The 23,342-nt window shown below is 42.2% G+C and overlaps 1 protein-coding gene across 2 annotated transcripts in view; it reads left to right on the plus strand.

Moving 5' to 3' along the window:
- Positions 1-23,342, plus strand: part of DCTD (dCMP deaminase) — a 49,855-nt gene that overhangs the window by 17,944 nt on the left and 8,569 nt on the right. For both annotated transcript variants that reach the window (XM_030192662.1, XM_030192661.1), the window contains exons 3-4: positions 14,991-15,126; positions 21,349-21,465. In XM_030192662.1, coding sequence (XP_030048522.1) covers positions 14,991-15,126; positions 21,349-21,465 — 253 coding nt within the window. The remainder of the gene's footprint in view (positions 1-14,990; positions 15,127-21,348; positions 21,466-23,342) is intronic.

A 23,342-nucleotide genomic window follows, 5' to 3' on the forward strand; every position in this document is an offset into this window, starting at 1 on the left:
CAATTTTTGCTCTTGATATAATAGCTTACGAGAAACATCTCCTCCCTTAGGCTTGTGAATCTGGCATTTTAAACCTCAAGTCTGTTAGTAGCAAAGCGCCAATGTTCTACCAGTGGGGCTTCAATTTTACCAGTGCGAATACAGCTTAAATACATCCACACGATATTTAATAGCACATCTGGTTTTCCCAATATACATCTTTTGACATGGGTAAATCACACAGTACACCACTTGCACAGAATTACAATTAGTGACATTGTTTAGAAAAAATGCTTATTAGCATTAGGTATAGTAACAAACGTTACAGTCCTAGAATAAGTGCAATACAAGCACTGACCACAAGGGGAATGACCCCGGGGTTGATGATCATTAGGAGTAATCATAGAAGAGTTAGCAAAAAATTCTCCTAAATTTCTCTTTGCATTTAAAGGCAATCTTAGGGAGAGACTGAAATTGAGTATGTGCACCCAAAACATTTCAGTGCTTATAGATAACTTTGCATATATGAAGAGTAAGGCAGAACACAAACTGGGGAGGTAGATGCTTCACGTTGTCAAGGGCTGAAACCATTCACGGTAGCTCTTTTAAAAGCTTTCTTAAGCTCTCGGGATAACCTTTCTCCCAAAAGCCAGACAACATTTACTTAGCTTGCAATTTAAAATCTATATCTGAAGAGCATAGCCTCTTTAGCCGCAAAAACTAGCTAAATGGAGTACTATTATGCAAGGCTCTTGGACAGTGACACTGGTAATGAAGCAGCATGTTCCTATCAATGTCTGTTTTTATAAATAGATATCTGAAACATCCCAGCCGCATAAAAAATATGAATAACAAGAAAATGAATATGATGATCAGAACTTCTAGATGACATAAATCTAAGATTGTGATCACACCGATTTAAATATTCAATGAATTGATTGTCGAACTTGATCTCCACACCACATAAAGATATCGTCAATAAAGCGCCACCAAAGTAAAACTTCAGAAAAATATTTTTTCACGGAGAGAGTGGTGGATACTTGGAATGCCCTCCCGCGGGAGGTGGTGGAGATGAAAACGGTAACGGAATTCAAACATGAGTGGGATAAACATAAATGAATCCTGTTCAGAAGGAATGGATCCTCAGAAGCTTAGCGGAGATTGGGTGGCAGAGCCGGTGGGGGGAGGTAGGGCTGGTGGTTGGGAGGCGGGGCTAGTACTGGGCAAGACTTCTACGGTCTGTGCCCTGAAAATGGCAGATACAAATCAAGGTAAGGTATACACAAAAAGTAGCGCATATGAGTTTATCTTGTTGGGCAGACTAGATGGACCGTGCAGGACTTTTTCTGCCGTCATCTACTATGTTACTATGTTAGTAAAGATGATGGAAGGATTGGTGTGATCTCAACCTGTCAAATATCTTCATTCACATTCTGTTCTGCATAGTTCTCAATCTGGGTTCAGACCTGGATATAGTACAGAAACTGTTTTAACCACCTTGATAGCTAATTTTAGGAGGAACTGAGCTTAGGTAGATATAACAAACTGTAGAATTAAAAGTTTTGATACATCTAGCACTTTTGATAGAGTTGACCATTGTATTTTACTAAGTTTGATGCATCATTTTGGCATCTGTGGTGTAGTCCTTCAATGGTTCAATGGTTTTCTGAAATCTAGACAATATCAAGTAAAGCAGACTGGTCTGATGTCTCCACCTTGGTCCTCTGTTTGTGGTGTTCCCCAGGGCTCCTCTCTTTCCCCATTCTGTTCAATTTAATGATCGCTCCACTAGGTAGTTTCCTGGAATCCAGAGGTTTTAATACCTTGGACCACAGTCGCAGGGTCAACTTCAGCAGACAGATCACCTCCCAGGCCTGTGCAAAGAGAGATATAAGCAGGTAGCTAGTACAACAGGAACTCAGTGGCTAGACCAGTCAGGAACGCAGGAACATGACTTCAGCTGGGACCAGGAATAAGACTCTGGCAGGAGCCAGGAACATGGCTCTTACAGGAACCAAGAACAGGACTCGGCTCAAGCAGGAACCAGGATCATGGCTTTGGCAGGAACCAGGAACAGGACTTGGCTCGGGCGGGAACCAGGAGCGCCACTCAGCAGGAACCAGGAGCAAGGCTAGCTAGGACCAGGGTCACCCTTAGGAATGGGAAATTAGCTTTGTTGTACCTCATATTCCGAGATGGCCTGCTGTCTTCGACTCTAGGTAGAAGAGTCTTCTCTGGTGGTACTGATATGATGGTGGCAGTTAGGATGCATGCCAGATCGATGGTATATTGTGTTCAGATTATGCCTAGTCTGTTTCCATAGAGCCTAACAAAGCATCTGCTTTGGTATTCTTCTCTGTTGAACAGAAACATAGTTCAAAACATGAAAAAAATAATCGCCACCTGGCTTGTCGGGGTTTAAGCCAGTGGGTCTCTTGGAGATATAGCAGGTTCTTGTAATCAGCACGATGAAAGGGAACTTGGACCCCTCGAGTAAGTGGTGCCATTGCTCTAGCGTCATTTTTATGGCCAGCAGGTCTTGATCGCTGATTGTATAATTTCTATTGACTGGAGCGAATTTCCTCTATAAAAAGGCACCTTCCTCTCCAAATTACTTGAACGCGCTGTCCACAGCCACTGCCTTGATTTCCTCTCCTCTCAGGCCGTCCTCGATCCGCTTCAATCCGGCTTTCGCCCACTACACTCAACAGAAACAGCACTCTCTAAAGTCTGCAATGACCTGTTCCTTGCCAAATCCAAAGGTCACTATTCCATCCTTATCCTCCTCAACCTATCTGCTGCCTTTGACACCGTCAATCATAACTTACTTCTTGACACACTGTCCTCATTCGGGTTCCAGGGCTCCGTCCTCTCCTGGTTCTCCTCGTATCTTTCCCAACGCACCTTCAGAGTATTTTCTAATGGCTCTTCTTCCACCCCCGTCCCACTCTCTGTTGGGGTTCCTCAAGGATCTGTCCTTGGACCGCTTCTTTTCTCGATATACACCTCTTCCCTGGGCTCGCTGATCTCATCATATGGTTTCCAGTACCATCTCTATGCCGATGACACCCAGCTCTACCTCTCCACTCCCGACATCACAGTCGAAACCTAGGCCAAAGTTTCGGCCTGCCTTTCAGACATCGCCGCCTGGATGTCCAACCGGCATCTGAAACTGAACATGGCAAAGACTGAGCTCCTTGTCTTTCCACCCAAACCCTCCTCTCCTCTTCCCCCACTCTCCGTCTCTGTTGACAATGCCCTCATCCTCCCCGTCTCTTCAGCCCGCAATCTCGGAGTCATTTTCGACTCCTCCCTCTCCTTCTCTGCCCATATCCAGCAGACAGCTGTCGCTTCTTCCTCTATAATATTAGCAAAATTCGCCCATTCCTCTCAGAACAGACCACCCGAACCCTCGTCCACTCGCTCGTTACCTCTCGTCTTGACTATTGCAACCTTCTCCTCGCTGGTCTCCCGCTTAGCCACCTATCCCCCCTTCAATCTGTCCAAAATTCCGCCGCACGCCTCATCTACCGCGTGAACCGATACTCTCATATCACCCCTCTCCTCAAGTCGTTTCACTGGCTCCCGATCCGCTACCATATACAGTTCAAGCTTCTCCTATTGACCTTCAAGTGTACTCAATCTGCAGCCCCCCATTACCTCTCTACCCTCCTCTCCCCCTATGTTCCCACCCGTAACCTCCGCTCTCAGGACAAATCACTCCTATCTGTACCCTTCTCCACCACCGCTAACTCCAGACTCTGCCCCTTCTGCCTCGCATCACCTTATGCCTGGAACAGACTTCCCGAGCCCATACGCCATGTGCCCTCCCTGCCCATTTTCAAGTCCTTACTCAAAGTCCTCTCTTCTCCCTTGCTTTTGGCGCCTAACCACCTTCCCCATTCATGATACCTACACTGACTACATAGTTTGTTACCTTTAGATTGTAAGCTCTCTTGAGCAGGGACTGTCCTTCCCCATGTTTAAACTTGTACAGCGCTGCGTAACCCTGGTAGCGCTATAGAAATGCTAAGTAGTAGTAGTAGTTAGCCACTGGAATTGGACTGGGATAGGATGGCACCGGTCCCAGATGTAGAAATGTTGACCTCATTAGAACCTTTTCTTGGGATCCAGATGCTGAAGGATTGGGGCAGTAGTAAAGGCCTGCTTAAGGTGGTTAAACGCGTCTATGGCTTCTGGTGGCCAATCCCAGGGGTTCACCTCCCTCTGGGTAAGGGCAGTCAAGGGCCAGCAATGGTAGAGTAATTCAAGATGAAATGTCGATGAGAATTGGCAAAGCCCAAGAACCTCTAGAGGACATGGTGGCCCACTGTCCAGGGCCACTTGAGAATAGCAGATAGTTTGGTCAGAACACAGCAGCTAGGTTTTCGTCATGCCATTCTAATTCTGCCACCAGAATACGGAAATGAATGGCGAGTCTTTACTGGTCTGGGAACTCTGTCATAGGTTCAACAGTTCCATGGCTGCCGATGTGGCCTTACCAGATTCCTCGAAAATACTATGAAAGTGAATCAGGAACTCCACCAGGTTATTCAGTATGGGGTCGTTCTCTCCCAGATAGGAGAGCCCAGGCCAGCGCTGGACCAGTAAGGAGGGAAATGATATAGGCCACTGGTCCGACACAGTTTCTGGTCTGTAACACAAATACGATTTGGTATCGATTCAGAAGTCCCTGGTATGTCTTGAGATTTCCATTGAAACGAGGAGTCCCGAATCCCTATGCCACCAGCAGAAGCAATTGCTCCAGACTCAGAAACCAGTGGTGCGGCTGCTGCTGGAGCTATGTTTGACTGAGAACTTGAGGGCTAAGCCAGTCAGTTTTAGGTTCCCAAGTCAATAAAGATGTAGTTAAATATATTTTGAGACAGGACCTTTGTAAGAACGTGTTTAAAAAAAATCATGATTACCAGCTTTTTATGCCAACTCAAACTGTGAACAAGAGAAAGTAGGATTGAAATGTTTCCTATTTTGTATTTAGTTAAAGGACAAGTGTAATATAGATTCTTTCTAAAATAGGATAATGGTGTTCGGATACTGGTCTACACTGTAAACATAATGCTAACCTGATGCATAATCCGGAATTTAAAAAAAAAGCACATTGATGTTACTGAATGTGAGGACTATATGCTCAGAAAAATCACAATCGAGCAATACACTTCTCAAATTATTTTCTAATATATAAACTTCATTTCTTTGTAATATCATTTCCCTACTAACACTATAAGCTGACCAGTACATGTCCTTGAAAACAGTCACTGCAGATTCCTTTCTCATAGAATCTAGCTTCTGCATGCCACAGGTTTGATTAAAATCTTCATCATACCCAACAGAGCCTGGAAGTTGTTTATACAGTTATTATACAGTACATGGTTATTTTGATAAGACAAGTCATACACTCCTCCATGCATTTTTGACCCATCAAATTATTGTAATGCGATATATGCAGGCATCTCTCAAGCAAATTGGAAGACTCTGCACACTCTAAAATGCAGCAATTTGTTTCCTATCTGGTGCTAATAAGTATGGCCACATTCCACAACACAGTCTCCTGGATCCTCCTTATATATGTATATTAGAAAATTCAGGTATTTGATGCACTTACAGGAGGATGAAGTTTTCCAGATAAAAGGCATTTCAGGTTACATAGAGGAAGATGATTTGGCGATTTATAAATGCTGGCTGTCACGGGCGTTTTAAACCCAAATATATTCAGTATGGGGTCATCCCAAGATACTGATGACGAATATTTGGGGACTAATCAGCCACTGGTACTTATCACAATATTCAGATCAGTATTTGGATAATTACCTGGATCAAGTTAGAACAGTAGCAACCAAATTTATATCACTATTTAAAATTGTTTAGGACAGACACAGAATTTGGTGATAGATGCAGGTGGGTTGTAGTTAGGGGGAGGGCAAGAGCTCTAAGAAATGAGGAAGGGCTTATTGTTTACTTGAGCCTTTAGGGAATCATAGAAGCCAATGTGCAGAAAGTGGTGGTATGGTTGTATCACACTTTCAGGAAGACTGAGGTGGCTAATATGACCCAGCTGTTTGCAGGACCTTTCTGGCCCTCAGCCATGTTACTTGTGGGTAAGGTAGCCTGCTGAACAGAGAGCAAACAATAGTCTAGGCACTGCTTATGCATATCTGCAGGTTTGTACGTGGCGGATTGCTGGTGCAAGGCAGCATATATTGTTTAGGCAGCTCTGTGCTGTGTGTCCAAGAGGTGTGGGGCTGTATGTCAGGGTGTCAGCAATGGTATACACTGGTGAGGAGGAAAGGGAAAACAACAATTCTGGTCGCCGCATTTCAAAAAAGATATAGTGGAATTAGAAAAGGTACAGAGAAGGGCGACAAAAATGATAAAGGGGATGGGACGACTTCCCTATGGAGGAAAGACTAAAGCGGCTAGGGCTCTTCAGCTTGGAGAAAAGGTGGCTGAGGGGAGATATGATAGAGCTCTATAAAATAACGAGTGGAGTTGAACGGGTAGGACTAGGGGGCATGCGATGAAGCTACAATATAGTATTTAAAATGAATCGGAGAAAACTTTTTCTTCACTCAACGTGTAATTAAACTCTGGAATTCATTGCCAGAGAATGTGGTAAAGGCGGTTAGCTTAGTGGAGTTTAAATAAGGTTTGAACGGCTTCCTAAAGAAAATGTCCATAGACCGTTATTAAATGGACTTGGGGAAAATCCACTATTTCTGGGTTAAGCAGTATAGGATGTTTTGTACTTTTTTGGGATCTGGCCAGGTATTTGTGACCTGGATTGGCCACTGTTGGAAACAGGATGCTGGGCTTGATGGACCTTTGGTCTTTCCTAGTATGGTAATACTTATGTACTTCTAACTATGAGAGATACCCACAAGAGTCAAGAGTTAAAGAAACCATTAAATACTCGTTTATTTTATGAGAATTGCAAAATAATCAGTTACTGAACAGCAAGAGAGGTTACCCATAGGAATAAATAGCCTCAGTCTGGGAGCAGCAGGGCACAGGCTAGGGGAAATTATGTAGGGAGCAGGCTGGAGCCACCTGCAGGGGATGTAGAGCATGAACTGTAATTGGATGCTATTCCCTCCTCACCATAACTTATGGGCTTGAGTTTGTGAGAGGCCCCCACCTATGGCCAGATAGAAAATGGTTTGCAGGATTGGATAGAAAAGCTTCACATTTGCCTAACAATGGAGGATTGTAGGAGTGTGTTCAGTGCTCTCGAAATGACAGTCAGTACATATAATTCTTCCCCCCCTCCACGAACCCTGAGAATGGGTGGGCACCTAAGAAAAGGGGACTGTGGTTCACCAAATAAATAGGGATGGAGCCTATTGGAGAGACACATGAGGAGCAAAGTGGGAGCACAGCCACCAGACGTGGACACCTGTAAACCTGGTGAAAATAGAAGTTAGATCTGAATCCTGAGAAAAGACACAGAATGGGAGCCCTTGACCTTGAAACAAGAGGGTGACTCTCGGGGAGGAATGCTGGCTTTGGCCTAACCCCTGGTAAGCCTTTTCTTGGCTGGGAGGTGCGTAGTGGAGGTGCCCAGCACTCCTACCAGCTGCTTTCCAGGTGCTGTGGAGGACTTGCAGCCCATCTGCATATCCTCACAGACTTCTCTGGGGTGACTCCCAGGTCCACCCTGATCTTCCCAGGGCCTTAGCTCCAAGTGCTGCGCACCAAAGCATTTTCGCTGTACACTTTGTATTTTCTCCCATTTACTTCTTACGGCTCCAGTATACTTTCTTTTCTTGGTACTGTCCCTTTCCAATCTATTTCTCCACATTGCCCACCTTCTGCTTTCATCATCTCACCATCTCTTTTGTCTTCTCCTTTCTTAGCTCTCAACCTTCAACATTTCCTTCCTTCCATTCAATCATATCCATTCTATCTGAGTACATTTCGACTTCATCGCTGTCGTCATGCCTCTCCTACTCTTCTCTTACTATTTCTCCTGCTTTTCGCTGGGGATATCAATCCCAATCCTGGTCCTCCACATCAGTTCTCATCCTATTTGTGCAGGTCAAACCGTGATGTCTCCAATCTAATTTCTGTTCCTCTCCTCCCATTTCTTCCCTGCCTTTCTCATGTGCTCTGTCTGCAAAAAACTTTCTTACGTCCACAACCTCTTTATCACTCTCCATCTGCTTGCCCTAACTGAGATTTGGCTTTGCCCTGAAGACTCTGCTTCAGCCGCAGCCCTTTGTCATAGAGGTTACATTTTCTCCCATACTCCTTGCCAGGTTGGCCACGGAGGTGGTGTCGGGCTACTTTCACCCTCCTGTAGATTTCAACCTCTTGCACCTCAGTTTCACTGCTTTTCTTCTTTTGAAGCCCACTCCATTCATAACTCTTCTGGCTCTCCGAGCAGCAGTCATTTATCGACACCCCCCCCCCCCCCTCACTGACTCTGACGTCTGGCTTTCCTTCTTTCTTGAACCCTCATCTCCTTCCCTCATTCTTGGGGATTTTAACATTCATGCTAATGATCCCTCTGACTCATGCTTCTCAGTTTCTTGCTTTAACATCCTCTTGCAATCTTCAACTGTGCTCCACTACCCCCACTCACCAGAATGGCCACTGTCTTGATCTTATCTTCTTCTCAAACTGCTCACTCTCCAGTTTGTGCACCTCAGCTCTTCCCCTCTCTGACCATCATCTGATAACTTTCACACTTAAACAACCTTCCCTCCCCCAGTCCTGTCGAATATCAACCAATACATTTAGGAATCTTCATGCTATTGAACTTTCTACTCTGTTCTCCCTGTTTAAAATCTCTTCTCAACCACTATGTTATCCAAGTCTGTCAATGAGGCTGTCTCTTCTTATAGATACTCTTGCTCCTCCCATTCCCCTTTCTGTAAGGTGTACCGAACCCCAGCCTTGGCTGACCTCTAGACTCCTCTACCTACGTTCCTGTGCCCGCTCTGCTGAACACCTTTGGCTGAAATCCCATGCTAACTTCATATATTTCATATTCTTGCTGATCTCCTTCCAGTCTGCTCTTTCACTTTCCAAACAGGACTACTACATCCAGTTGACAAATTCTCTTGGCTCAAACCCTCAACGTGACTTTCACACACTGAACTCTCTCTTCAAAGTGCCTTCACCTCCAACTCCCCCTTCACTTTCTCCCCAGACTCTGGCTGAGTACTTTCATGATAAGGTTCACAAGACTAAACTTGAATTCTCAACCAATTCACCTCCACCTCACCTTCCCTTAGTCCATGCTCTCAACCCTCCTTCAACTCCTGCCTCCTTTTCTTTTCTGAAATCTGTAGCCGGGTCGCCCTTCCAGGACCCGGCCTAGCCCGACCCTGCTTAGCTTCCTTCTCAGCATAGCTATTGTTCCGCTCCACACCTCCTTGGGCTGATCTTGGATTTGGTCTCAGACCCTTGAGAGCTCTTAGGACTCCCTCCTCCTTCAGTTCTTTTCACAGAGGCTCAACAAAGGCAAACTGCTTATAAGTAAAAAGGTTTTATTTTCTTGCTTTAACTCAGCATAACCAAAAAGGGGGAAAACACATTAGTTCTGTGTCTTGCAGGCAAAGCCCTTTCCAGGCCCAAACAGTTCATACAGCTTTCCTTGGTTAACACAAAATAATGCTTCTTGCTTAGTCCTCCTTTAATCAGAACATAACATATTAGTTTGGTGTTTGCAGTCAAAGCACTTTCCAGGCTCAAACAGTTCATATAACTTTCCTTCTTTTAACACCAAAATAATTCCTCTTCTAATCAGAACACAACCAAAGGAAGACACAGTAGTTCTGTGTTTTGCAGTCAAAACACTTTCCAGGTTCAAACAGTTCATACAGCTTTCCTTCCTTAATCTTACAGCACAAAGAAACAGTTTCTTTTCACCTTCCCTGGCCTGGGGTTTAAACCGTGCCGCATTCCTGTCTCTTTCCTGAGGCCAGCACCTGTCCCCTCTTTAACAGAGACCTTCCTCAATGCCTCAGCCTTTCTACTCCAGCCTACCACCACCGTCTCAAAGGAGCTGCCAGCCACCCACCTACAGTATCTTTTCCTGTTTGAGCCAGAGCAGCAATTTCCATCCTCTCCTCCTCCAGTCCCTCAGTTACCTCCATTTTATCTTCCTCCTCGGCTTCCTCTGCCCTCAATCCCTCCAGCTGACCCTCATTACCTTCCTCAGAAACCATTTCCCAATCTTTTATTCCCTCCCCTAGTTTCTGCATAGTTTAGTGGGGAAGAGAGTGATTCTGGGAATGGTAGTTCTTACCCTTCTTCCTTACTCCCGTTGGCCCTTCTGCCCCAGGGGTTAAAATAATCTTAACTGGGCTCCTCCAGAGGGAAAAGAAAAAAAGGTTCTATAGTGACATCACTCTGGAACAACAGCTGAGCAAGCTGAGACCTGGTTGCCTTGGCGACAGCTTACTGTTCAGTTGAAAGTTGGGCAGAAACAGATGAAGAGAGTATGTGTATTTTTGAGTATGAGAGTGGCCAGAAGGAGAAGGCTGCAGCACTGAGAGTGAGAGGTTGTGCTGATAGTGAGCTGTGAGCAAGAGAAGGGAAAGTTGAAAATTTTATTTAGAGGAAGTGCAAATGCTGAGGAGGACAGCTGAGACAGGTTGTGAGTAACTGGTGAGAGTGGGAGAGACTGTGTTTTCTGCTAGTAATTATATGGAATGAGAAGAGCTTTAAGGATGAGAGGAAAATAGTGTGACTGGATTTAGAGTATGATTGAAGGGAGTCTGAAGGGGAGTTTGATATTTGAGGAGGGAAATCTGGAAGCTGGGTCTGTGTGAGAAGCGTGATGTGTGTTAGGGACCTGGGATAGAGAATTGGAATCTGTCTGCAGGATAAGGAATATCCAACACTGACTATTTATGGGTATGCTGTGTTACCAAGATTGATCTGCTAGCTATAGAGAGTAATGTCATGTATGTATATGAAACCTATGGGATGGCATGTTGAGCCACCATCTGCATATGGGATGTGTTACTGTGTGAGACCCCTGGGTGCAGTGCTGGAGCCTGCTGCAGCATCATAGAATAGGTACTCTACAGTGAGGAGTAGGCTTTGAAGAGAGTAATCCTAAAATTTATTTGGTTTTAATTAGAGAGTGTGGCCCAGTATTGAGAACCAATTAATGTCACTAGAGAGGAATTAGTTCCTGATTGAGCACAGGGAGTTTAGGGTCTTGCCTCCATTTATTTTCGTTATCAGAGAGGTTTAGGAAGAAGAACCCTGTGGAACGTCCTGCATCAAAAACTTCTTCAAGGGCTCCCCACACAAGAGAGAATTTTCTCTAATTGGTTGCGGACGGAACAGTTACAGCTAAGTGCCCAGATCTGAGAAAAGATTTACCTATTTGAAGTGGTACAGAGGGGAGAGGAAAATACTCACCTGAGGATTCAGCTGGGTAATTCAGATGACTGAAAGAGATGGTCCTGTAAAATAAAAATTGAAACCCAAAGAATCAAATTCTTTAAGCATTTGCATAAGAAGAGAAACAGTTCCCAGGAAGTAAATGTAAAATATTGTAAAAGGGAGAAACACTTATCTGATGTTTGGGTTTTTTTGTCTGAGAAGTTCAGTTGACCTGTTGACATAGAGAACAAACAAAAGTTGAATGTGAAATGACATTTATAAGGAAACAGTTTGTTAAGTAAAGAAAAATTGTTCTATACATTATATAGTTAAATACTTACCTCAATTTGAAAACACAAAAATAAAAAAACAGTTCTTAACATGCAAAATTGAAGGTTTGGTAATTCAAAGTTTTGGGGTTAAATTGGGAAAAATTGAGTTTAATTTCCTTCCTCGCCTGAGAGGGGGTGGGGCTTACACTATCCAAGATACTTGAATGTGCTGTTCACTGCTGTTGTCTTGACTTCCCTTCATCTCAAGCTATTCTTGATCCACTTCAGTTTGGCTTTCGCCTGCTTCATTAAACAGTGTTTGCTAAAGTCTCAAATGACCTGTTCCTGGCCAGATCCTTCTCGATCTATGTACTGCTTTTGACAGTGTTGATCACCGCGCACTCCTTGATACACTGTCCTCACTTGGATTTCAGGGCTCTGCTCTTTCCTGGTTTTCTTCTTATTTCTCCCATTGTACTTTTAGTGTATACTCTGGTGGATCCTCCTCCATTTCTATCCCACTATCATTTGGTGTACCTCAGGGATCTGCCTGGGACCCCTTCTTTTCTCCATCTGTACTTCTTCCCTTGGTACTCTGATCATCCCATGGTTTTCAGTATCACCTTTACGCTGATGACTCCCAGATCTACCTCCCCACGCCAGAAATTTCAGCAGGAATCCAGGCCAAAGTATCAGCCTTCCTGTCTGACATTGCTGCCTGGATGTCTCACCGCCATCTGAAACTAAACATGACCAAGCCTGAGCTTCTTTTCTTTCCCCCTAAACCAACCTCTCCTCTTCCCACATTCTCTATTTCTGTGGATAACACTCTCATCCTCCCTGTCTTATGATGACCAAGACTGAGCTTCTTATATTTCCCCCTAAACCAACCTGTAGATAACACTCTCATTCTCACTGTCTCATCAGCTCATAACCTTGGGGTCATCTTCGACTGACTCCTCCTTCTCCTTCTCTGCACACATTCAACAGACTGCTAAAATCTGTCGTTTCGTTCTCTATAATATCACCAAAATTTGTTCTTTCCTTTCTGAGCAGACTAACAGAACCCTTATCCACACTCTTATCACCTCTCGCTTAGACCTTTGCAACTTGGTTCTCACAGGTCTCACACTAAGCCATCTCTCTCCCTTTCAATCTGTTCAAAATTCTGCTGCACGACTTATATTCTGCCAGTGTCGCTATGCTTATATTAGCCCTCTCCTCAAGTCATTTCATTGGTTCCCTATCCATTTCCACATACAGTTCAAACTCCTCTTATTGACTTATAAGTGCTTTCACACTGCAGCTCCTCAGTACCTCTCCACTCTTATCTCTCGCTACACTCCTCCCCGAGAACTCTGTTCACTGGGTAAATCTCTCTTATCTGCCTCCTCCACTGCTAAACTCCAGACTCTGTTTCTTTTATCTTGCTGCACCTTATGCCTGGAGTAATCTTCCTGAGCCAGGACGTCAAGCTCCATCTCTGGCCATCTTCAAATCTAAGCTAAAAGTCCACCGTTTTGATGCTGCTTTTAACTCCTAACCCTTACTCACTAATGGGGGAGACAAATGATGTGCAAAGCGGGAGCTTAGCCACCAGGTGTGGACACCCTTGCACCTGGTGAAAACAGAAGTGAGATCTGAATCCTGCGAAAAGGCACAGAATGGGAGTCCTTGACCTTGAAAGAAGAGGGTGCACACATCCATTCTCAGAGCCTCCCCCCACCCTCCCATGTGCAGCCACAACTGAGTGTGTCCAATTTGTACAGAGGTAGAAACAATTGTTATCACTATCATAGTCCATTGTATCGGAGTTCTCTACTGATCACCAGCAGTGCTCAGTCCTGTCCTGCAATAAGCAAGAAGTGTTTGGTTAACACCTACATAGGGCAGAGACGTCTCAGGTTAACTGCCTAGTAGAGAAGGGAAGGGATGGCTGAGAGGTTTATGCTTACCTGCAAACAATGGGAAAGTTGCAGAGGCCATCTGACTGAAGGCTTCCTAGGTGCCGCTTGCTGATCCTGGAAGGGAGAGAATGGAGAGTCAGCTCTTGGAAGGTATGAGAAGAGAAGAAAGCCCCACCCTATGTGTTGAAATGTCATAGGAATAGAGAGAGACCATCCCAAACACTTTTCAACTTCAGACTTGCTATGCTATAAATGTCTTCACATGGAGCCCATAATCTAATTAGAATGTCTAAATTGGTGACTGTTCCTGTAGACATTTTCAAATCCACATAATGGGGAAAAAAGTTCATTTCCTAGACAACTATTTCACTCTATTGGAAACGTCTCCAGCTGTCGCCCATTATTTAGACTGTTTTTTTTTCCTTTTGTTTGATTATATGACTTGGATGTTTTTCGCTGGATTAAACATCTGCCTTTTAGGTTACTTTTTAGATGTTTTTCTATTTTGAAAACGAGTCCCTCTGCATTAAATTACTAGCATATGTAGCAGAAATTGCTCTTTGACTGCAAGCATGTACATTTACACCTGCTCAGGAGTAAAGTTTGCAAGTATGCTTGTAGGTTAGCATTTATTTTATTTTATTTTTTTAATAATCAATGTGCATAATTGTGAACTCTGCCCATGGCAATGCCTACAATAAAAAGTATGCACGTTCATTCCATCTTATGGATAACTATTTATTTTTATTTTAAATTATATTATTCATGTTTTTTTTTAATGAATATTGTATGTGTTCTTCTATGAACATATTTTAACGTTTTTATATATGCTTTATCAATGGACCCCTGAGGCAGGCATTCACGCCGAAACATTGCCTGTGTCAGGTCTGACTGCAATAAAGGACTCCTGTTTTCTCATTCTTGAAGGCCCAGTTGTGCTTTTTTCTTTGATTTGCTATTTATGTATACTGTTTCACCCCCCTCTCTCTTGTTACTTAATACATTTGATAGACCACCTTTCTGTGGTACAACCAAAGCGGTTTTACGTATTATACACAGGTACTTTCTCTGTCCCTAGTGAGCTTACAATTTAAGTTTAGAGCTGTTACGCTATATAAGAGCCATTTTTTCATCATGTGTAAAAAATTACCTTATAAAACTACTCCTATAATGATCATATAATGTGAACCACTTTGGTTAATTGACGTCGGTCACAGCATTGTCAGATTGTGTTATATGATAGGCGAGGAATACGCCAATCCTGCATAACATTGTCAGGTGTTTCTGACTCTGCAACTTTCAAGTTTGTAGACCTAATACTTTGCTAATATTTCATAAGTTTTTCAGTTGATTTGGATAGGATTATTCAGTATATTTCATCTAATATAGCATGTTGAGAAATATTACTCTTCTGTAACATGCATAATAGTGTGAGGCATTTACAAGTCTTTCGATCTCTCTCCTGCTTTAGGTTGGTGCCTGCATTGTGAATCCAGAAAACAAAATTGTAGGCATTGGGTACAATGGAATGCCCATTGGTTGCAGTGATGATTTAATGCCCTGGGGAAAAACAGCACCGAACGAACTGGATACAAAATACCCTTATGGTTTGTATTCCTTTCGTAAACCACTAGAGAGAAATTTCTTCAAAATGATTTTTTTAATGCAGATTAAAGACTTGATAGGACTATAAATGAAGGTTTCAGGGTTACAGTTGCAGCAAATCCTGTATTTTACTTTTGAGTTCTTGATACCTGATGATCTGTTGGATATTTTGCAAAGAATTTGGATCACAACTTATGAATTAGATCTTTTTCTGTTGATGCTTTAATAATTTCTGGATAATGAATTTCTTAAAATATAATTTGTATACAATTGTAAATGACTCTCTTCAAAAGGGATCATAGTAGGGGGTGATTACTGGATGGTGTGTTCAGTGTTAGCTCTGAAGTGGAGATGGTTCATTCAAAGGTGAGGGTCATAGCAATACCTCAGTCTTCAGCTAGATGGGAAATTCTAGGACAAAACTTAGAGATGATATTTGCAAGGGCCACAAACTTTTTTTTCGTTAGGAAAGTGAATAAAGGTTAGAGGATAAAGAGACTGCTTTAATCTTCAAAAGCAGGATCTGGAATGGTAAAGAAAAATGGTAATGTTCATAAATTACTACTACTACTACTTATCATTTCTATAGCTCTACTAGACGTACGCAGTGCTGTACACTTGAACATGAAGAGACAGTCCCTGCTCTATAGAGCTTACAATCTAATTAGGACAAACAGGGCAATTAAGGGAATTACTAAGGTGGGGATGATAAAAATACTGAACAAGTGAGTAAGGGTTAGAAGTTAAAAGCAGCATCAAAAACGTGGGCTTTTAGCCTAGATTTGAAGATGGCCAGGGATGGAGCTTGACGGACCAGCTCAGGAAGTCTATTCCAGGCATATGGTGCAGCAAGATAAAAGGAACGGAGTCTGGCGTTAGTGGTGCAGGAGAAGGGTGCAGATAAGAGAGATTACCCAGTGAATGGAGTTCCCGGGGAGGAGTGTAGGGAGAGATGAGTGGAGCGGTACTGAGAAGCTGCAGAGTAAATGCTGGCTCCTCCCACGACCAAATGGCTTGCATTTGGTCGTTTCTGAGATGGGCGTCCTCGGTTTCCATTATCACTGAAAATCGGAGCCAACCATCTCTAGGGACGACCATCTCTAAGGTCGACCCATCTTGTTTCGATAATACGGGTTTCCCCGCCCCTTCGCGGGGACGTCCTGCAAGGACGCCCTCAGGAAAACTTGGGCACCCCGTTCGATTATACCCCTCCTTGTCTCATTAATCCACGTGTAATTAAACTCTGGAATTCGTAGCCAGAGAATGTGGTAAAGGCGGTTAGCTTAGCGGAGTTTAAAAAGTCCCTGAGGGACAGAGACAGACACGCAGCCACTCTCCTACGCGGAAAAAAATAAACTGAGGCGGGAGCAGATGTGCGCAGGTGGGAAGACGTCCGCGCATGCGCGGTGGGCGGTCCCCGAGTGCCAGATCCTCCCGCGAAGCTTTGAAGAGTACTTGGAAAGTACATCCAGTTCCTGGGCCGCCGTGGACGCTGACCCATCAGTGAGAACAATCAGCCTGCTGTCCTCGGAGAATACCTGCTACAGGTATGTATCTTCGCTTTTTGAACAGTTGCAAGATTTCTTAGATAAAACCAATGCTTTACACCCCCATTAAACAGGTTTCCGTGCACGTCATAGTACGGAAACTGCTCTTTTAAGGATTACTACCTTTATTCAGCGTCAATTAGACTCTTAACAATCCAGTTGTTATGCTAACTCTCGATTCATCTGTGGTCTTCGATTTAGTAGACCATGACATCCTTTTAAACAGATTGCACTACAACGGTATCAGCAATACTGTGTTCGACTGGTTTCAATCATACCTTTCTAACAGATCTTATGTATCCAGTTCCAGAATGAAACCTCTCTAGCTTTTACTACACAATAAGGTGTACCACAAGGCTCCATCCTTTCCCAATGTTGTTCAATATCTTCATAGCACCGTTTCTGAATTTGGCCCAATCTTTGGGTTTCATGGCTTTCGTCTACGCTGGTGATATTCAACTCTTGCACCCACTAGATTCTACTTGTTCTAATTGGATCCCTGATATCAATGTCAAGTTGATTCAGTTTGCTGCATGGCTTAATAACAATAGGCTTATTCTCAATCCTGAGAAGTCCAAGTACATTCTATTTTCCAATTCCCCACACTCCTTTATGCCACAGTGTTTAGTCCTTTCCTCCATATTGGTTCCCCAGCATTCAACTGTAAAATATTGGGGGTGATCTTGGATTAAAACCTATCCTTTGCACCACAGATTAACGCTGTAATCTGTAGATTATTTTTGCCTGCAACAAATAAGCTTCATGCATTAAAAGTCTGAGTCACTCCTTTACCATATCTCAACTTGATTATTGTAATGCTCTATACAATGGTCTCAATTGTAAAGCTATCCATCACCCTCAGCTTGTGCAAAGTACTACTATAAAACTAATTGTTTCGAAGAAATTTGATCATGTCACACCGCTTCCTCAGGAAGCATATTAGCTTCCCATCGGACACACAATTACATGCAAAACTATACTTTTGGCTTATAAAATCAAAATGTCAGGTGAACCTCAATATCTTTCTCATTATTTGATTCCATATGTTCCAACCCATACACTACACTCAGCAACACAATCTCTGTTCATTGTACCATTTTTTTGGGACGTTTTTTTATGAACGTACACAGTCTGTTATTTTTTCAATTCAAGCTCCAAAACATTGGAGTCTGCTTCTGCAACCACCGAGAGATGAAGTGAATCTCCAGGCGTTTAAAATGGAACTAAAAACATTTCTTTTTTATGCTTACGATTAGAGGAGTTATCTTCATACCAACTTCTTATTTTTATTGTGAGTCTGAAACATGTTTCAGTCTTTGTACCCACACCCCGCGGTCCTATTGATATTGTAGTTCTGCCCTTATTTCCTTATGTGTCTATCTTTGTTTCCCTCCATCTTATCATCTTATTTTTAGTATGTTAGCCGCCTAGATGTATTTGACAATAGGTGGGGTAGGAAATCTATAATAAACTTGATTAACTGGTCTTTCATTCCATATGCTCCTGTCCTGTTCTTATTATCCTTCTGTTCTATTGCCATGATGTTATGAATCTATATGATTGTATATTCTATCAGCATCTAGTGTAGTGAAGGGCTTATTGACTGTAGGTAGACAAGTGGATGGAGAGTTTTATGTTGCTGTTACTGAGGTGACACCATAATTTGAATACATATTTGATTTGTGTGAAAAGGGGTAAGTGGAGGTGGAGGCATCCTAGCTATATTCACTAGAACGTGTAAAATAATTCTTGATGTTGACAGTAAAGTTAGTGTGAATTTGCATAGAGTGATATGGGGTTGAGTAGTAGGCAACACATCAATACCAGATGTCTCATCTAAAGTAAGTTAAGATTAAAACTTTTTTGAGAAAAATAAAATTTGATAACTTTTTAAAATAAGTTTATAAAACAGAGTAAATTCTGTTTATCCTTGCATCTTTTTAACAATGAAATATTTTGGATTAATTTTTATTTATTTATTTTTCACACTTAACATCCCGCCTTCAACCAAAGCAGGTAACACATCAAACAAACATAATAAAATGACATTAGACAACTAACATCAAAAAAACAATCTTTAAGCAACACACAGAGATAAGTCACTGAAACCCATATATACCCTTTCAGAAAGACTGATCATTCTTCTAAATAAGCCTTAACAAACGTGTCTTCAAAAAAAAAAAAAAAAAACGCTTAAACTGTTGAATGTTATTACACAGTTTCCTGTAACCAGAGAAGCTATCCAAAAATCAGGACCTTCAGCAGGAAAAGCACACAATCTGGTTTAGGAAAATGAAACGCTGTCACTGAAGGTTAACACAACTGAGTTTTTCAGACCTCAATGACCGAGCAAGTTGATGCATTTTTAAAGCATCACAGAAGTGCATTGGCATATTTGCATAGACTCTTTGATGGATTCTGAACGATACCGGCAACCAGTGATGACATTTCAACACTGGAGTAATGTACGCTGAGCTAGGCACCTCAGCAATCGCACATGTTGCTGCGTTATGCACGACCTGCAAAGCCTAGAGTCTAGCTGATGATTAAACCCAAATAAACAAAAATCAAGTTTAGACAAAACCAGGCTGTGCACGGTCGCATGGAATCACTTCTACCTCATTTGAGCACAACACAATCTTGTATTTGTTATCAACTGAAATAGCAAACGCCTCTCAGTACTTTGTAAGCCACATTGAGCCTGCAAATAAGTTGGGAAAATGTGGGATATAAATGTAACAAATAAATAAAGCTGACATAACACAATGCTTCTGATTTTGCATAGTTAAACAAGCATCTAGCATTACTCCCAAATTTCGAATACAGGATTTAACAGTAAGTTTTACTCCCTGATAGTTGGTAACAATGAGTCCATAACCTTTCCCTACATACAAAATTTCTGTCTTGGAAAAAGTTAATGACATGTTCAGCTATGAATTTGTATTCGGTGTGTCTCATTCATGAACATCACCTGTCTGTGTCACAAAGAAAAGTTGAAAAGTTTATTTTTATGTATATTTTTTTATTATTTTGAGCTATCTATATTTTTGTTAGGCAGGTTATAAAAGAACCTAGTAGACCGTTGAGGTCAGGAGGAACACATATCTTGTCTCTTCCAACTGTGAGAGGTGCATTTGGAGGACGCAAGAATATGTGCTTTTTTTCTATTGCTGAATGAGTGGAGGTTGGTTACTATCACATTTAATATCATTGATGGATACAGTTGCATTTTAAAAAAACTTGTGAAAGGTGGGAAGAGAATTACTGTTGATTTGTTCAGATAGCTGGGATATGTAAATAACGTGTGACAGAACTATGTCGTGAGAGGGGGGGTGGAGTGGGAATTGAGCTATCGTCTGGAAACATTATGATGTTTTGATTTGTATTTTAGATTATATCATTTTAACTTTATGTATAATTATGTATGTTTACCTTGTAGCCCACTTTGGGGAAGGTGGGATACAAATAACCAAAAAGGTCAAAATAAGTGCAGAGCTGCCTAGTTGTCTCCTGAATTATCTGCACCATCAAGAACCAGCAAGGCAGGACATTAGTGCTGTCCAGTCTCTTCCTCAGTTAGTGAGTCATAACGATGCCTGAGAAGTGCAGATCGTGAGTAGACTGCCCCCAGTATAAGATTCATTTTACATTAGTAAACTATCCACATTTAGACATTTCCCCTCTAGAATCCTCCTTAGGATTTGTTGTAACTTACTCTACTTCTATCATGTTTCTTGTGCAAAATGAATCTGCTGGTGCTTTTCTATCAGCAGCTGCAGGAGCCCATCATTTCTTCTTTGCCTTTTGATTAAATTAGTGGCTCGTCTTTTGCTGGGGTCCACTGCTACTTTCCCTTTTCAAGGGGCCTGTCACAGTTGCTGCTGCCAGAGCCTGTTCTTGGCTTGCGTATTTCACTAAGTTTTTCTCAGAATGAGACAAAAGCTTTGGTGAATCAGGCCCTATCCTGCTTCAATGGTGCTGTCATGGTACTCTTATTAGAGCATGTCGTTAAAAGGCAAGTAGTTCAATATTCCTAATCGTCATATTGTGGTGGTCATTTTCAAATTTGGACAAATTCCTGGCAGAAAAGTCCATAAAACATTAAGATGGACTTGGGGGGAAAATCCACTGCTTATTTCTGTGATAAGGGAAATGGGACTTGATATACCGCCTTTCTGAGGTTTTTGCAACTACATTCAAAGCGGTTTACATATGTTCAGGTACTTTATTTTGCACCAGGGGCAATGGAGGGTTAAGTGACTTGCCCAGAGTCACAGGGAGCTACAGTAGGAATCGGAACTCAGTTCCCTAGGATCAAAGCCCACTGCACTAACCACTAGGCTACTCCTCCAGCAGGTAATCTGTTTTACTCTGTTGGGATCCTGCCAGATACTTGTGACCTGGATTGGGCACTATTGGAAACAGAATACTGGGCTTTGATGGACCTTTAGTCTGTCCCAGTGTGGCGGTGCTTTATATACTGTTTATCAACAGATCTCTAGCATATAGTCAAATATGCTTTTTATTTTTGTTTTTTATTCATTTCCTACAGGGAGAATTTTAATGGCAATATCTTATCCCTATGTCTTAATTTTGTATTCCTTATGAACTGGGATTCATGCATGCGTGCTGGCTACAAAGTTAAGGTTCACCTTTTCTGTTTTCGAACCCCCACAGTATGCCATGCTGAACTGAATGCTTTTGTGAATAAAAACTCGGCAGATGTGAAGGGCTGCAGAATCTATGTTACCCTGTTCCCTTGTAATGAGTGTGCAAAGCTCATCATTCAGGCAGGTAAGGAGAGCTGCGCCAACTTCATTTGTCACATCTGTAATGTTCTCGCTGCTTCAGTACCTCATCAGACATTGGATTTTTAAATTGCTGTTATTTAGATCTAAATTAATTGCACTATCAACTTTGCAAGATACTTCTAGTGCCTCATGTTTGAACAGTGCCAAGACTAATTGCATCCTCTGTGATTCTTAGCATGTTTTTAATTTAGGTTTGCAATGTCTAGATCAAGAGCTGCCAAAGAGCAATGCAAGCATTGCATATAATTACTGTCAATTCACCGTTCTCTGACATATTGTGAATAGATTACGGGAAAAGGAATAAAGTTCTGCCTGACACAAGGTCTGTTGGGAGAATATACATGAAATTTTAATTTGAACATAATGCCTAGAAGATATTTGAAGATTTTAAAATATATTTGCTAATAAATGCTATCAGCCTTCTATGATCCTACTTTAATTATATCCTCTAATATAATTGTTGTAACTCTACACTGTCGCTGCAAGTCTTCTGTCTGTAGTGTTTCAGGCTTTTTTTTTTTTTTTTGGTTAGGATATCGCAAATTAGTATCCACTGAACTGAAGTGCACTAAAGCTGTGTAGAACTGAACATGGGAGTCAAATGATTAGGGGACTGGGCAAATTTGTGCTGTGAAAGACCAGCAAAGCTGGAATTAGGGTTCTGCTTATTGGTGACTTGTACTGAAGTGGCATTACGAGGGAATGCAGGTTGATGCAGTCATTTTGTGTGTGTTCCATTGTCTACTGTAGTAATTTGAGTTTGTGCAGTGTATTATCAGTTTCTGCTCATCTGCAGGAAGGCATACTCAGTTTTGATTTGTATCTCATTTAATTTTGCCCCAGTGTATTTGGATCTATGGTTTTAAAACCATTGATCAATTTTATTAAATTGTTTTAAACTTCTGGTGATAAACTGTAGGCTGTGGAATGGGGTAAACCATGGCCCAACTGATAATTTATCCAACACAGCAGCAGTAACTAGGGAGCTTGGGGTAGGGCTGGAGATTTGATTTGTTTTGCCCTCCAACAAAAAAGGTATTTTGCTGCCCCCGAATACAATATATTTTGGATTTTAAACAGACTTCTTTGAAAGATTATATATGGCAACACCTGCAATTAGCCAATGAGTCTGAATGATTTAGGTTTTTTCATGACTTGAGCATCAGTAAATGACTAACACATGGCCATGTAAAGGGATGACATGAACTTTAAGCACTCAGGGGCTGGTGCACAAAGCTTACCGTGCTAGGAACGTCTGATTTTTGACTAGTTTTATAGCATGCAACTTATTGAGCGAGTAATACATAAAGGGGTTCTGCATCTATCTTACTGATTGTGGTAGCAGGTAATGATAATCCTATGCAAAAGTATTACAATGAGATGATTAGTACTAAAATGAGCATTCTGATCGATGAACAGAAAGGAGTGCCAACCTTTAACGTGCATAATTTGCCATGAGATCTGGAGCTGTCGTTGTATGAGGGCAACTTCTGGGAGAAGCACTCTGCTTGCATTTTTCAATAGCAAAACTTGTCCAAGAGCAACAAATAGCTTAGAGGTTTGGAGAAACAAGGGGGGGGGGGGTGCTTTCAGCAAGGAGGAGACTTTTTTCAATAGCAAATTGCTCTGATGCTGGCTCCACCTGCAACTTTCTTGCCTTCCCTCAGGCTGCCCCCATGATTTTGCTTGGGAATCTCCTCCTTGCTGAAAGTACCTCCACCTGACATAAGAGCTTTATCTTAGCTGATTGGCTGTCTGCTTATTTCTCAGCCACCTCCCAGCTGACATCATAGGGGCAGACAGCCAATCGGCTGGCAGAGAAACAAGCAGCCAGTCGACTGGGGAAAGATCCTGTGATGT

Source organism: Microcaecilia unicolor, chromosome 2 (assembly GCF_901765095.1).
Source record: "Microcaecilia unicolor chromosome 2, aMicUni1.1, whole genome shotgun sequence".
Lineage (NCBI taxonomy): Eukaryota > Metazoa > Chordata > Amphibia > Gymnophiona > Siphonopidae > Microcaecilia > Microcaecilia unicolor.